At 41.9% G+C, this 14,438-nt stretch overlaps 1 protein-coding gene across 1 annotated transcript in view; it reads right to left on the reverse strand.

The window, feature by feature from the left end:
- Positions 1-11,061, reverse strand: part of odad2 (outer dynein arm docking complex subunit 2) — a 56,512-nt gene extending 45,451 nt beyond the window's left edge. The window contains exons 1-7 of the mRNA XM_050057009.1: positions 10,962-11,061; positions 7,144-7,391; positions 6,620-6,777; positions 6,011-6,218; positions 5,711-5,817; positions 4,995-5,131; positions 2,484-2,600 (exon numbers count right to left, since the gene is read on the reverse strand). Of these exons, the coding sequence (XP_049912966.1) occupies positions 2,484-2,600; positions 4,995-5,131; positions 5,711-5,817; positions 6,011-6,218; positions 6,620-6,777; positions 7,144-7,367 (951 nt within the window). The 5' untranslated portion in view covers positions 7,368-7,391; positions 10,962-11,061. The remainder of the gene's footprint in view (positions 1-2,483; positions 2,601-4,994; positions 5,132-5,710; positions 5,818-6,010; positions 6,219-6,619; positions 6,778-7,143; positions 7,392-10,961) is intronic.
- Positions 11,062-14,438: the final 3,377 nt, after the last annotated feature.

The raw sequence follows: 14,438 nt of genomic DNA on the forward strand, positions 1-14,438 counted from the left end.
GTCAGGTTTTTGTTTTGTAGACAATTAATCTGGATTTATAGCATGATGGGATGACAGCACAATGATGTGTGTGGTATCATTGGAAAGCTCTGCTCCTGCGCTTTCATGTGATATGCGTGGCATTTCTGTGCGAGCCTGCGTTCGCGAGTAATCCATCCAAGAGTAATGTGTGTGCAGAGCTGTATGAAAGTTCTGTTATACATAATTTTAGTGTAACTTTATCATTTTTTTTCGCTGTGAAAACATTGGACTACCGACAAGTGGTTGGTCTTGTCGGAAAGCTACAATTCCGCTGTTTCACGTGATAAGTGTGGCTTATCGCTATGACGCACGGTCGCAGAGAAAATCAATAGAGAAGAACAGGTATGAATTTGGACGCACTATGCGTCGTTCGGGCCCATAGGGTTAAAGTGACGTGTGCGTGAGATGCAATATTGACATGAACACTAGAGGCGCTCGTGTGAAGTAGACCTCTAGAGACCATGAACGTGAGGTCGGGCCGCACAAACTATCTCCGATGGCGGCGGAGACGACGCCTTTTCCTCTGCCGAGATCTTAAAAGACATAAAATTATAATCTCCTCTTCATTGAGAGTATCCATGTTTGTGTATAGCCTACTACATCCGGAAATACAGTGTCATCGCCTTCTTCGCTTTTCGCGACCTCTGTGTCTGAGTGCTGTGGTCTGCCCCTAGCGGAGACCACCAGTATCAGGCGTTTTGGCTGCGTCGACGAATAACCGTGCTGCAGCAAGCATACACACAGGCGCAGCACACTATGTACGCGTACGTTTGGCCACGCAGCCAGTATACTTGTGCCCTAAGTCGCCATGCAATTCCCCGCCAAAGTGCTTTGGGGCGCGGTGTTCTTTTATATACCTACCTAGACTCTGTGACGTCTATGGTCGTTGCTCATTCATTGTTTGTTTATCTTCCGACTTTGCTCTAGTCACAGTGAAGATGACGACCGAGAGAGAAAGACTGTTGCTGGAGCTCGAAATGATTGACACAACAACAAATGCTCTTATTACAAAAACAAAAACAATGACAATGGAGACTTTTGAAAATGGCGGTGTTGTGGTACTGCAGCAGGAAGTGAAACCTTGTGAAATGCCGGAAATGATGTAGTTTGAAGGACCAATCGTAGCTCTTGCGGTCTGCGTTGGGTCTGCGTTGGGTCTGCGTTGCCTCAACGCGCGGTTACAATTTTTTGGAGGTGCACATCCCGTCTCTGCGTCGGTCGCAGAGGGACGCAACGCCTCTGCAAAGCCCTCTGCGTCGCAGGTACACAGAAGCATATACCTTGCTTAAGGCTCTGTTCCAAATCACCTGATTCATTACGTCTGACATTTTTGAATCATCAACACTCTGCATCTCCACTGAGAAATCTGGAGTCACTCGATGGTTATTTTTGCAAATATAAAATGAGGTGCATGGCATTGTGGGATTGTTAACAAAAAGTATTAGTATATGTCATGGATGCAACTTGAATTTTTGAGGGCATGATATGGTGCATACATTTCACACTCAGAATTCAGCCAACCAAATTAAATTATGGAGAGTTAAGATGTTCAGTGCACCACACTGTAAGTAGGAAGTGATTTCGTACACGTCGTACACACAAATGTACAGTAATCTATTTGAATCGGCCGTAGGTGTGAATGTGAATGTGAGCTGACATTTTCATCTATAGAGCCAGGCTGCTAGCGTGGCTAATAAAAAAAGTTTCAGCATTATTGGATGTTAAAGGCAACTAGCAATGCACATCAGTGAAGGTGCAAATAAATCCTACCATCAAAAATCTCTGTAATTACTGCCCCCCTCTTTTATGAGATAGGGCCAATGTCCAGAGCAAGCAGTGAGTAGCAATTGGCTTATAAATGCTTTGATGAGCCTGTGATGATGATGATGATGCCACATTTTCCAACAAACATCAGTGTGAGTGAGAAAAAAAGAGATCATATTTTTAAATGATTAACAGATTTTCGGGTGCAGCTGGAATCTATTATTGAGGCGATTTGTTATGTCGTCAAATTACTAAAGCAGGAAATAGCACTACTGAATAAATCACGCGCATTTGAATGTCTGGGAATGAGTGTGTGCCTGTGTGCGTGTGTGTGTGCGTGTGTGTGTGCGTGTGTCTGTTGAGGGGGTGGGTGGTGGGAGGGATGGGGCTGTGCTGTTTTGATGTTGGAACACAGAGGAGGTCGGCTTCAGAAATTTTTCAACACAGTGACAACCAGACACTAGCTCACTAGCGTGGAGCAGCACAGACACTGATTACACAATCCTAACTCTGTTTATGCACATGAGTCACACAGCATCAGGGATCAAATCAAAGGTTTAGAGAGAAGGACCTTGTTCGTGGGACAAAGAGGCATTTCAACACCCACACATTCCTGCTTTGAGAGCTTAAATTCAAGGCTACGAAAGGGAGGTCTTAATGTGTTGATGATAATTGCATCTGCCTGTGTCCCACTGTACCTGCTTGTTTATGTTCTCGGCAAAATGTGGAGATCTGCTCTTCAGAAGAGTTACCAGGTCTTTGTACGTATCGCTTGTTCGCTCGTAGCAGTTCTCCTCCCCCTCCTGTTTTATGCCCTGTGAAAACAACGTTAAAAAACAGCTTCATTAATTCTCAAAACCACAATTATAATGTGACCCACATGTCAGCTGGAATAGCTGAGGTTAGAGAGCTCAGAGTGTCTCCAGGCAGCCTCCAAGAGGAAGTGTAAAACCATGTAAACCACTAAATTAGGTTTAAGACACTGCTGCTCTTTGAGGTTTCATTTGCATCGGTGTCGCCCAGTCGTTCTAAGGTTGGAGATTTTTCACCTTGGCTGAAACATTTCCAGGTGAAGAAACAGAGGCAGGAAACCTACGGCTTCAGCAGTGTCAGTGAGAGAGTGAAAGGTGCTGCAGCACGCAGAATCCTCTCTCAGAAATGATTGCAAACACATTCAGAGGGATTCCTGGTATTTGAAACTCTCTGTGCAGTGGTACACTGATGGACCTCTGGGTGTTTCTCACCCAATCATGAGGAAAATATAGGCCTGTTTTACTCATGCTACACACATTTAATATGTTAAGAGACTTCTCACAGCATCAGAAAACATTAGTAAGTATTGCTGTTTTGTAAACTTGTATCTGCAACTATTAGAACGATATTGGATTTTAGTGATCTGCTCTTAATGACTGCACATGCCCAATGTCTAAAGGTGTTGGATGCAGTACACCACTGTGCTCTACGATTTATTCCTGGGTGTGGTTATCTTGTAGACCACTGTACTTTGTTTAAATACTCCATCCAGCTGGAACAATGCACAGAAGGACTTACAAATGTCAGAAGTGATTACTCTTAACTCAAGCTACTTTTAAAGGATCTGGAAAACAGCACTCTTAGTCATTGACTTTGTAACTAAATCTATTGTTTTCTGTCTAATTTTGCTAGTTTTGGAAACTCATAACTGTTGACGTACTTGATTTGCATATTGTCTATACTCTAATTTCTCTTTTTATCCCCTGGGCCTTGGCCAGGTCTCTCTTGAAAAAGTCATTTCAATCTCACTGAAACCATTATCCGGTCAAAAAAGGTAAAAGGTGATGCATTGGTTAGCCAGAGGGTTCCTGGTTCAAACCCAAGGTGGGGGGGGTTTACATAGTCTCCCCACTGGCTTTAAAATTAGACTATGATTTACTAATTTAGTGGGTGAATTCCAAAGTCAAAGTCAAAAATCTTTTTATTTAAAAAGCCAAATATCATGTATCACAAATTTGCCTCAGGAGGCTCTACAGTCTGTTCAGCACACCGCACCCTCTGCCCTCTGACCCTCGCTTCAGACAAGGAAAAACTCCCTCAAAAAAATATTTAATGTGGAAAGAGTGGAATAAATCACAGGAGGCGCAACTGGGAGGCATCTCTCTCCGAGGATGGACAGACGTGCAATAGTCTGTGTACAGAATAACCAACATAAGAAAATTACAATATAGACAATTCATAGTGGCGGCACGGTGTTGCAGTGGTTAGCATTGTCACCTCACAGCAAGAGGGTTCCTGCTTCAAACCCCGGGATGGGGAGTTTGCATGTTCTCCCCGTGTCAGTGTGGGTTTTCCCCAGCTTCCTCCCACAGTTCAAAGACATGCAGGTTAACTGGTGACTCGTCCGTAGCTGAATTGTCCGTAGGTGTGAATGTGAGTGTGAATGGTTGTCTGTCTCTATGTGTCAGCCCTGTGATAGTCTGGCGACCTGTCCAGGGTGTACCCCGCCTCTCACCCAATGCCAGCTGGGATAGGCTCCAGCACCCCTGTGACCCCTAACAGGATAAGTGATTACGGAAAAGGAAGGAATGAATGGTCTGGATTTTGTTTCCACTTGGATCACGGATCATAGCTTGAATTTGTGTCCTGAAACTCCTCATAATGATTAACATGAACTTATTGATATACTACAGGAGCATTGAACTGTTCGATAAGCACTGAATATGATGATGGCTGTGTAGGTTCATTCAGTAAGTTATCTATCTGAGTCAACGGTCGGAGGGACGGCTGTAGTAATGACAGTTCCATGTTTTTTTTTACTGCTTTACCTAGGGTACAAGCAGGGTGTTTATGAGGTATAGAAATTGATAGTATAGACAGATGAACAGACAATGAATTCTGTTGTACACTGACAACTGTGTGCCGTCATGTTGCATTAAGATTGGTACTGTAACAGCTGTTGTTGAGAACAGAAGCAAATTTTTGCACTCCAGATTTATGTTTCAAGAACAGTACTAAAAGAACTCAGAATAAATCTCTGGAGCACTACATACTGCACATACAGATTGAATTTGCCACCACTTAACTCACTGTACAATAATGAATTAGCCTATCAAAAATTATTTTCCACAAGGTAACCTCCTTGAACATTTTCACACACAGAATATTACATAGGCAACATTACATTGACTGTTGCAGCTGATGTAGTCTGCGGTGCTTTATCTTCCTCATCTTACCCCATTGAGAAAAACTCCAGCAGTGCTGCAGGTGATGTAGAGGGCCTCTGTGTCACAAGGCTCAATCGCAAGGTAACAAATCTCATCATGCACCTGTCTCCATGGAGGGGCGCGGCAGCCGTTTGAAAATATATAATCTGAAAAGCAAAGCAGGAAAAGTTGGCGGTTACAAACATCTTCCTGCAGACTTTATATCATGTATTGCAGCCTGATAGCAACAACACGTTTGTCTCCATAGGAAGAAGGGAACGGGGGGAAACAGTGGAGCAATAAGAGAAATCATCCCAAATGCCTGGGCTGCTAAAGAAGATGACATAGCACTGCAGGTCTGAGACATGAGCCCGGGGTAGAGCCATGGTTTCACTTGCAATATAAATCATCTACTAAAAAAAAAGAGCCACTTAGTTAGTCTATCATATTTTAGTGTTAGCTGTGAGAGTATTTTCATAGACTGTGTCAATTCAACTTGAGAAATGGGAACTGCTTTTACCACTTGGTGTGCTCATGCTTTGTTAGGCCATGATAAATACACTGCAATGAAGCAAAAAAGCATGTACTGACTAACGACTTGGTAAACTGGAATCTGACAGATATAATGACTTCCATGTCTTTTGTGGCGGCAGAACACATACTTTTTATGCTTTGGAATATCCAGCATTAGTGTTAATAGCAATTGCTTTCCTCGCAACCCAGCGAGATGTGGAGATAATTCAAACCTGATGTGTATCGAACCGACTTCAACACCCTCTTTTCCCCTCCGTTGCAGAACCGCGTCAACAACTCCACTTCATTCTTCACTGCGGTAGGGTCGAGGCTGACTTGTCTGTAATGAAAATGTAGAAAAACAAAACAAAACAAACTTCCAATTTATCTCATTCACTCATGGTTGCCTTTTTCTAAACCCACTGCCTACTCCAATCAAAAACAACCACATGTTGCTGTAAAACTGTGCATCTGAGTAAAAAACGACCTTGGAGAATGACAGATCATCAGATTCTGATAGAGGGAGCACCTACTCAGATATCTCTTTGAGGCACTTGCTGAGGAGCTGGTTATCCATATTTTGGAGCAAGAGCAACAGCTTGACCTTGACCTCCGAGTCCTTGCCTTGATCTTCCTCTTTCACTTTGTCCACCAGACTCAGCACATCAGTATGGGCGTCTTCTTTCTTCAGGATGCTGGCAAAGCTGGGTCCAAGAATCTTAACGACGGGGTCTCTGTTTTCTGAACATTACAGGAGGTTAGCATTAGCAAATCTTAAGATTCAGAGGCTAATTTCAATCCAAAAATGTGAGTGAGTTCATTTTGAACCGACGACACAGCAGGCTTCACATGGACTGTATTTTTTCCACACATATTTCTTTTGCCAAGTTGTTTTTTTTTTACAGTATTCATCATGTATTCTTCTGTCAGACGAATACATATTACCTTATCTCTTTTTGGCAGTGGCCCTAAAGTAAACACATATCTGTAAAGCATTACCACTGGCAGCATAATTGGATGGTTGTAGAGAATAACTAGCAGGACAAACAAATTAAGTCTGCGGGTTATGGAGGTATGCTGGTGGCTGGACTACTTATGATGCAAATTAGATTCAAATCTCATCCTGTGGTCACCACGCTTACCTTCTAGACAGGCTTGAACTTCCTCCAGCTTCTTATCATCTGCCAGATGAACTAGTTTAGAGAGCTGGCTGAAGCTGCGTACATAAACAGTAGGAGGGGAGAGCTGCAACAATGGGTGCCCTTCACTGTCTTTCTCGTGAGACTGAACATCTGAGTCACTGTGAAGAGAAGAAAAGAAAACAACTTTAATACTTCGGTTTTATCCCTATTATGACTTTTTGTGTCAGATTATAAATGCCAATACACTTAAGGAAGATCAGAGTCTGTATTTTTGTTTTTGTTCTTCTCCGCTTCCAAGCTACGAGATACAAAGCTAACCACACATTGAAAGTAGAACTCCTGATGAAATAAAACGGAATGTACTCAGTCTAACTGAAGCTGAAAAACAAATTAATTATAGCCCACTGCTTTGAGTAAAGCCAAGGTAAAATACATTTGGACACCATGGTGACAGCATATCCTGCACAGACACGTAATACTCAAAGCGTCGGCCAACCAGCTGCCTGCCTCATGATTAGACCAACCTGATGTCATAGTCTGTTTTGAAATCAGATGCCACTAAAGTGGTACTCCACTGCAGAGGCTCCTCGAACACATGCTCTGCCTCCTGCGGGTGTCGGGAGCTGAACTGCTCCACAAAGTGCAGGATCTCTTTCAACAAGGACTCATTCATTGGCGTGAGCTCAAGTTTGCCAGTACCAGAGCTGGCCGTGGTCCACTGGGCTGCCCTCGTCAGCGATACCCCCATGGCACCGGCTGGGATATTCTGAAACTAAACATTTAAAACAACAAAGTTTGATGATTCAGTCATTTCACTGTATTCACATTTTATCAACACTGGGCTTGGGGCTACATGTGGAGATATCAAGAAAAGGCCATGTGAGATATTTTAAGACATTTGTTTGATTTTTTTTTTTTTGATAACGTGATAGTAAACTAATATTTCAGAAAAAACAAGCTATCTGAAGAGGTCACCTGGGGCTCTAGTGAACTGCGACTGCATTTTTCACTATTTTCTGACATGTCACTGCTCAAATGATTAATTGAGAAAACAACTGCCAGATTAATTGATAATAATTAATTAAAACTAAACCAGATATGCTTAACATGTGGATTTACACTTAATCCATTAAGAGCTTACTCTAAGCCGTTAAAAACATAGTACAAAAGTATGTCATCCTCATATTCACATGACAACTTGACAACTATACGCTACTTAAGTCATGGATGGATTACTGAACAGGCCTACCAGGCACTGGCCCAGGGGCCCTAAGTGTCAGGGGCCCCCCTGGCCTTCACTTGCAAAATATCAATGTCAAATTAACCCTTTGAACTCTGCAATAGAAATGGTCCACCACTAACTTCATTGGTATATATGCTAATCGTGATGCCAATTCTTGGTGTACCTTGAGATGCTTTATATTCTGAAAATCTGTACAACCTGAGATAAAAGGTCAAATATGATAATTGATAAAAGTGCTGAAATTGTCCCTTTAAAAAAAACATATACAAAAATCGTTTCTCATCAGATTTTACAAAATAAGAACACAAAACATATTGATCGAAATGATTTTTAAATGTAGAAACATAAACAAAATATTTCTCAACACTCTATAAGTTATTTGAACCATGTGCATTGTATAGTTTTTGAGATATACTCTTTTTTATCAGCAAAGTGTAAAGGCATTGTGATGAATTCCACATTCATTCCTCTGGTGCCACCACAGGGTTTTGCACCACAGACAACATAGCACAATGACATCATTACGAGTATATAATGTGATGGCACAGAAGATAGAAGCCTTAGCTTTCTGCTGCTGCTGCTGCTGAAAAAAGAATGAATGCTCTCTCGCTATGTGGTTTTTGTTTTAGATTGATATATATACAAGTTTATGGAAACCAAAATCTCCCGTGGCCATTACAGAGAAATACCAGCATAATTATGGCAAAATACCATGTTTGCTAAGCATGTAATGTAAAGTAACGTAAGGTCAAGTTTGGGAAGACGGATGCCTTAGCTTTCTGCTGCTAAAAGAATGAATGCTGTGGCTATTATGTTTCTTATTTTAGATCTGTTTAAACAGAATGATGCAAATAACTCTCTTCTGCAGTCGTTTGCGGAAGGTCTGTTTTTAAAGGGTCAACATGTGGCGACCACTAAGAGAACCCCACCTCCAACCCTCCCCGAAAACATAACGACTACAAAGAGACACAAAACCACCCCAAAGTCTGTGTGTGGTGAGAGGTGGATCTGTGCCCAGGGGCCCATTGTTTTGTAATCAGCCCGTGGCTAAGGTCATGGGAGGTTTGGGATCTTTAAAATGGGTCAAAAGGCCATGACAAGGTTTAGAAACTCTAAAATATATTGCCTTCAGTCCCCAGGGCTGACTTTCAAATCACTCAAACAAAACTTTAAGCCCTATACTGTAGATATAGAGTGCGTTCCAAATCGCATACTTTTTCTTTTTACTTCTAGTAGGTACTGTAGCTGCCCTTAAAAAGAATGTACTGTTGCATGCTGTATTCACACAAATAGGACATACTACTTTCTCATAACATTAAGCCCTGAACTTTGACCCTCTTATTTGTATATCTGTTACCAGGAGATAAAACAAATGCCGCCAGAGACGGAGGTCAACTCGGAGAGACCTGATGTTGTTATTTTGCAAAAGGTAATAACTGCATACCTTGTAGATTCAAACATACTAGGGGTTGACAGATGATCGGAGCCGATATTATGAATTTTTAAGGGTTATCGGTATCGGTGATTTTTCCACCGATATGCCGATATACAGTTTTGTTTTCCTTAGCTGCGATGTTTTGCCCCTGGCGTGCTTCTCACCGCCTGCACCTACCACTCTAGGCTCTTAAAAGCAAACTCAAGACCTACCTTTTTAGCCTGGCTTGTAATTGGGCTCTGCTTCATTTTATTTTATTTTATCATTATTATTTTTTAATTGTTTTTCATTTTATTTTTAAAATTTTGTATGTATGATTATTGTGTATTTATCTATTTTTGTTAATCTGTTTTTATTTATCTGGCATATTCTTCAACTTTGTTACTTATTTATTTTTAACTTACTTATTTTCCTATTTATTGAAAGATCTAAAATTTCGTTCTTCATTCTGACTTTTTATCCTGCCTCTGGTGTTTCTTTGTCAGTGTTTATTTTTTTAATTCTGCATCAACTATGATTTTTACAGCAGACATATATCAGTTGTAAATATCGGCTATCGGTATCTCTGTTTCATAATAGTCAGTATCGGCATCAGCTCTCAAAAAACCATATCGGTTGATCCCTAAAACATACTATATTCATGATAATAAGCTATACGTTTTTCTTTTAATACTGTTTTGTTGGTTCTAATTATGTTTATTTCATTCAATTAAACAATCAAAAGTCTTAATATTGCTAAACAACTGGTCATCAGTCACCTGAATGCACTGTCGCCCATCAGTGGATGTGATGCATTGTTCACTGTGCAGAGGATTGTGGGTCGGAATAGCCAGAAAAGCATGCTGGCTTGCAAACTGCAAAATCTAAACGGATATAGTAGAACATCCTGGTATTTTGCCATGCTGCATTTGCCATACTATGGCAACATGTTGTATTTATGGTGCTCAGTGGGCTTTTTTTTACAGAAGACATCTTGACTTGACATCCAGGAGAAGCAGGTGTAAACAGTAGAATAAATGATGGATGAATAGTTTCAGGTGGCTGTGTAGACCTTTTTCACAGCAGACATTTTGACTTGTCAAAGTAGGCAAAAGCACAAGTGAAATTGAGCCAAGTGAGGCAGCTTACCAGGACCTCCCCTACTGTAAGTGGACTCCAGCTACTTTTAATGTGATTAAATACACCTGTGCTCTCTCTACTATGACATGTCAAAGTGTCTGCTGTGTGAAATGTCTGTTGTGCCTGCTGGCTCACTGTCACACTGTCAGGGGGCACTTAAATGGAGCAGAGCCGTCATTAGTGTTATCAGTAACACCTGTGCTTTCCCTTCTATGACAAGTCAAAATGTCTGCTGTGAGAAAGGCTAGCTAACATGTCTACAGGGGACAGTATTCTCTATCAAGACCATTTACAAACACACCTGTTGTTACTGTTATTTGTCAAGTGCTTCTTCCTTATTGTAATTTAAAGACTGACAGAGAACACCAACAGCGTTAACTGCTAATTAGCCCCGTTTGCATGGCTGATAAAACGTTACAGTTCGGTTTTAGGCTAACATTAGCTTAACTACAACCGTTTCCGGCTTTTCCTCGTCACTAAAACACCTGCTACATGTGTCTAACTTAATTTGTTACGTCTACAAATTAACTCAAGAGCAAACTTACCGTCTTTTTCAAGTTTCTTTTCTACTTCAAAACTTTAACCGACAGCTCAGTGTCAGCGGTGTCCATGGAAACCATGCGCTTCCTCTCCCAGCCATATCCGCCCCCCTTGGTTGCTATGATACAGCCAAACACGACGGAAAGCGAGTTGGGTCAAACATCACCAAACCCAAACGTTGAAATGACAAATTGAAAACTGAATGCTCTGTAATCCACAGGAGGGTAATAACATACACTGATTCAAACACTTTATTTGCCACAGACTTATGAACAATATGAGCAGTGAAATGCAGAGTGACTGGGCATTACAATAGATTTTTAAAAAGGAAGATATATGTGGATGTCCCAAAATGTCTTGCAACTCAACAGGGACAAAATGGAGGTTTTAATCACTGGATGAAAAGAAAAGCAGTGTCAATGTAACAGCCATTTACAAAAGCTGGCATTATCTTTGACTGTGACCTGTGTTTTGAACCCCAAGTTAGAAACACATCCAAAAATGCATTTTTCCATCTTAGAAACATTGCCTGTGTGCAACCTCTTTTATCTAAAGAAGACTCTGATACACATGTTCATGCTTTTATCTCTAGCAGACTTGACTCCTGTAATGCCTTGCTCTCAGGCCTCTCAAAGAAATCTTTAAACAAACTGCAGATGATCCAAAATGCAACAGCACGTCTACTCACCAAGACTAAACATCAAGAACACATTACTCAGGTTTTAAAAGCTCTTTATTGGCTTTGTGTTCATTTGAAAATTTTGCTTTAAGTTTTTAATCTCTTAATGGACTGGCTCCTGACTATTTATCTAATATGCTGGTCAAATACTTTTCCTCCAGATCCCTAAGATCCTCCTTCTCTGTTCTACTAAATGTCCCCCAGAGTAAAACTAAAAAGTACAATGATGCTGCTTTCTGTCTCAGGCCCTCGTCTCTGGAACAGTCTTCCAGAGGACATCAGACTCTCTGATTCAGTAGACAGCTTCAAACAAAATCTTAAAACCATCTTTTTAGACCTGCATTTTTATGGCTTTTATTTACGTTGGTATCAAACCTAATTTGTATTTTAATGTGTGTATGTGTCTGTGTGAGTGTGTGATCGAATCTCATTCTGTCTTATATGTGTATTTTCTCATTTATTATGTAAAGCACTTTGAGTTGCACTTGCTGTATGAACTGTGCCATAAAAGTAAAGCTATTGTTATTATTATAAGATAGATTTATACAGAACAAGAACACAAAGATAAAACAGCAACTCACACGATCAGTGTGTGAGGTCTCTCACTACTACTACACAACTGTGAACTCTGGATATGAAAGTGTTGTGACTCGCATGGTGATTCAAGTCAAATGTTGTCGTAATAATAAAATCCCTGTATGCTTTCCTTTTAGAGTGTCCACATGACCGCATATTTGAGAGCCCATTTCCTCTCTCACTACTGGTTTGGCAGTGTCCTGCAGACAAACACTGGATGGTGAAAACAGCCTATTTGGGTGGATACTCTCTGTTTAGACACGGCAAATAAGTTCACTCAGTTCAAAGTTAATAACCCAATCATCACAGGTGTGTTAAGCCCTAATTCTGGACGTAGAGATGTGAAGGTAAATAAAATCTTTTCAAGTGTAAAAGCCCACTGATACAGACATTATACTTTTACATATTATCTTTTTCTCATGTTAAATTAGCACAATATTTTCCCATCCTTCCCTTTTCAACCACTTATCCAAAGCCAGGTCGCAGGGTCTGCAGGCTGAGCAGAGTATTTCAGACGTCCCTCTCTCCAGCAATCCTTTCCATCTCCTGCTGGAGGACCCCAAGGCGTTCCAAGCCAGACGAGAGATGTAATCCCTCCAGCATGTTCTGGGTCTGCCCCAGGGCCTCCTACCAGTTGGACGTGCCCAGACCACCTCCAATGTGAGGCGCCCAGGAGGATCCTGATCAGATGCCCGAACCACCTCAACTGACCCCTTTCAACATGAAAGAGCAGCGGCTCCACTCGGAGCTCCCTCCAGATGTCCGAGCTCCTCCCCCTATCTCTAAGGCTGAGCCCAGCCACCCCACGAAGGAAACTCATTTCGGCCGCTTGTATCCATGATCTCATTCTTTCGGTCACTACCCAGAGCACATGACCATAGGCGAGGGTTGGGACGTAGATGGACCAGTAAATCGCTTTGCCTTCTGGCTCAGCTCCCTCTTTGCCACGACGGTCCAGCACAGCGCCCGCATCACTGCAGACGGGACAATATATACCTAAATATCAATTTAAAGTGGATGAGGACAGCCATTTTACAAGGGGGTATATATAAAGAATGATTTGCAAGAACAACTAAGGCAATGCTCAAGAAAAAAGATCGGTCTTTGGACTCTTTTAACTGGACACGCTCACCCAAAAGTGATCTGAGACAGGAACGGAAAGATATCCTCAGACCCCACACAATGGCAGTAAGCTTGTATGAGATCAAGCATGCTCCTGGATACATGATTCACAAATGGGGTGCAGACGTGTTGTCATTGAACTTGATTAAACCTCTTTCCTCTCAAAGAACAAATTAGTGTTCTTATTGTTTGGCAGCTCCGTGATGCCCGGGGCTGGGGTATCTCATGGCCAATGAAACCACTGATTTCCTCTGGTACTTGCCTTGTCTGGCACGCTGTCTGCCAGGAGCGCCAATGGCACAGAAACCTATCCCTTTCAGGCTGCCGTGCGTCGGCACAGCAGGTGGAACTACTTTGTCTCCTAAACCATTCGGGTAAGTTGGACTGAGCCTGCATGTAAATCAATCATCGACGATCCCCCAGGGGAAGAAGTAGTAGCTCATCTCTGGTATCAAGGGAGATCACTGTGGATGTTGTTGTTGTTAGAAGAGCGGATTTATGAGTTTGCCTCCCCCCTTCAGGTATTTTATTTGGAACCAGGGGAAAGCTGTCTAAATTAAGAAGCACTGTGAATCTGTAACGGAGTGCTGGAGATGGGGGGCTGAAAGCAATGGAGCTCAGACACACTGGTGAGTGAACTCAGACAGAGCTGACGTAAAGTGTGTACATCAGTGTGTGTGTGTCTGAGATTGCCTGACTGTGAAGCAATAAAAAAAGCAAAGATGGATGGGGGACGAAAAGAACAAAAAAAGGAAGGAAAGCAGGATAAACAAGAGTCTTAATACATCTAACCCAGGGTCTCATTAGCGAGCCTAATTGCTGTTCGTTTGTTAAAAGGGAATGAAACGCTCCCCGCATCCTGGGTCTTTTACAAAGTAAAACAAATATCCCCTGAGCTCAGAAGCACCTGCTCACTCTTAGATGTTCTTTGACCAAAACTTAATACAGCATAATAAACACAACTGCTCTCCATGCTTTTTCTCCAGTGCTTGAGTTCAGTTCGCTGATTGAGCTGCATGGAAACACGCTGATGACACACACAGAAAGGTAGCGGCCCGGCCTCTGTATACACGGACATCATGATTGCATCCGCTCACGGAGTGTC

Source organism: Epinephelus moara, chromosome 11 (assembly GCF_006386435.1).
Source record: "Epinephelus moara isolate mb chromosome 11, YSFRI_EMoa_1.0, whole genome shotgun sequence".
In the NCBI taxonomy this organism is placed as follows: Eukaryota; Metazoa; Chordata; class Actinopteri; order Perciformes; family Serranidae; genus Epinephelus; species Epinephelus moara.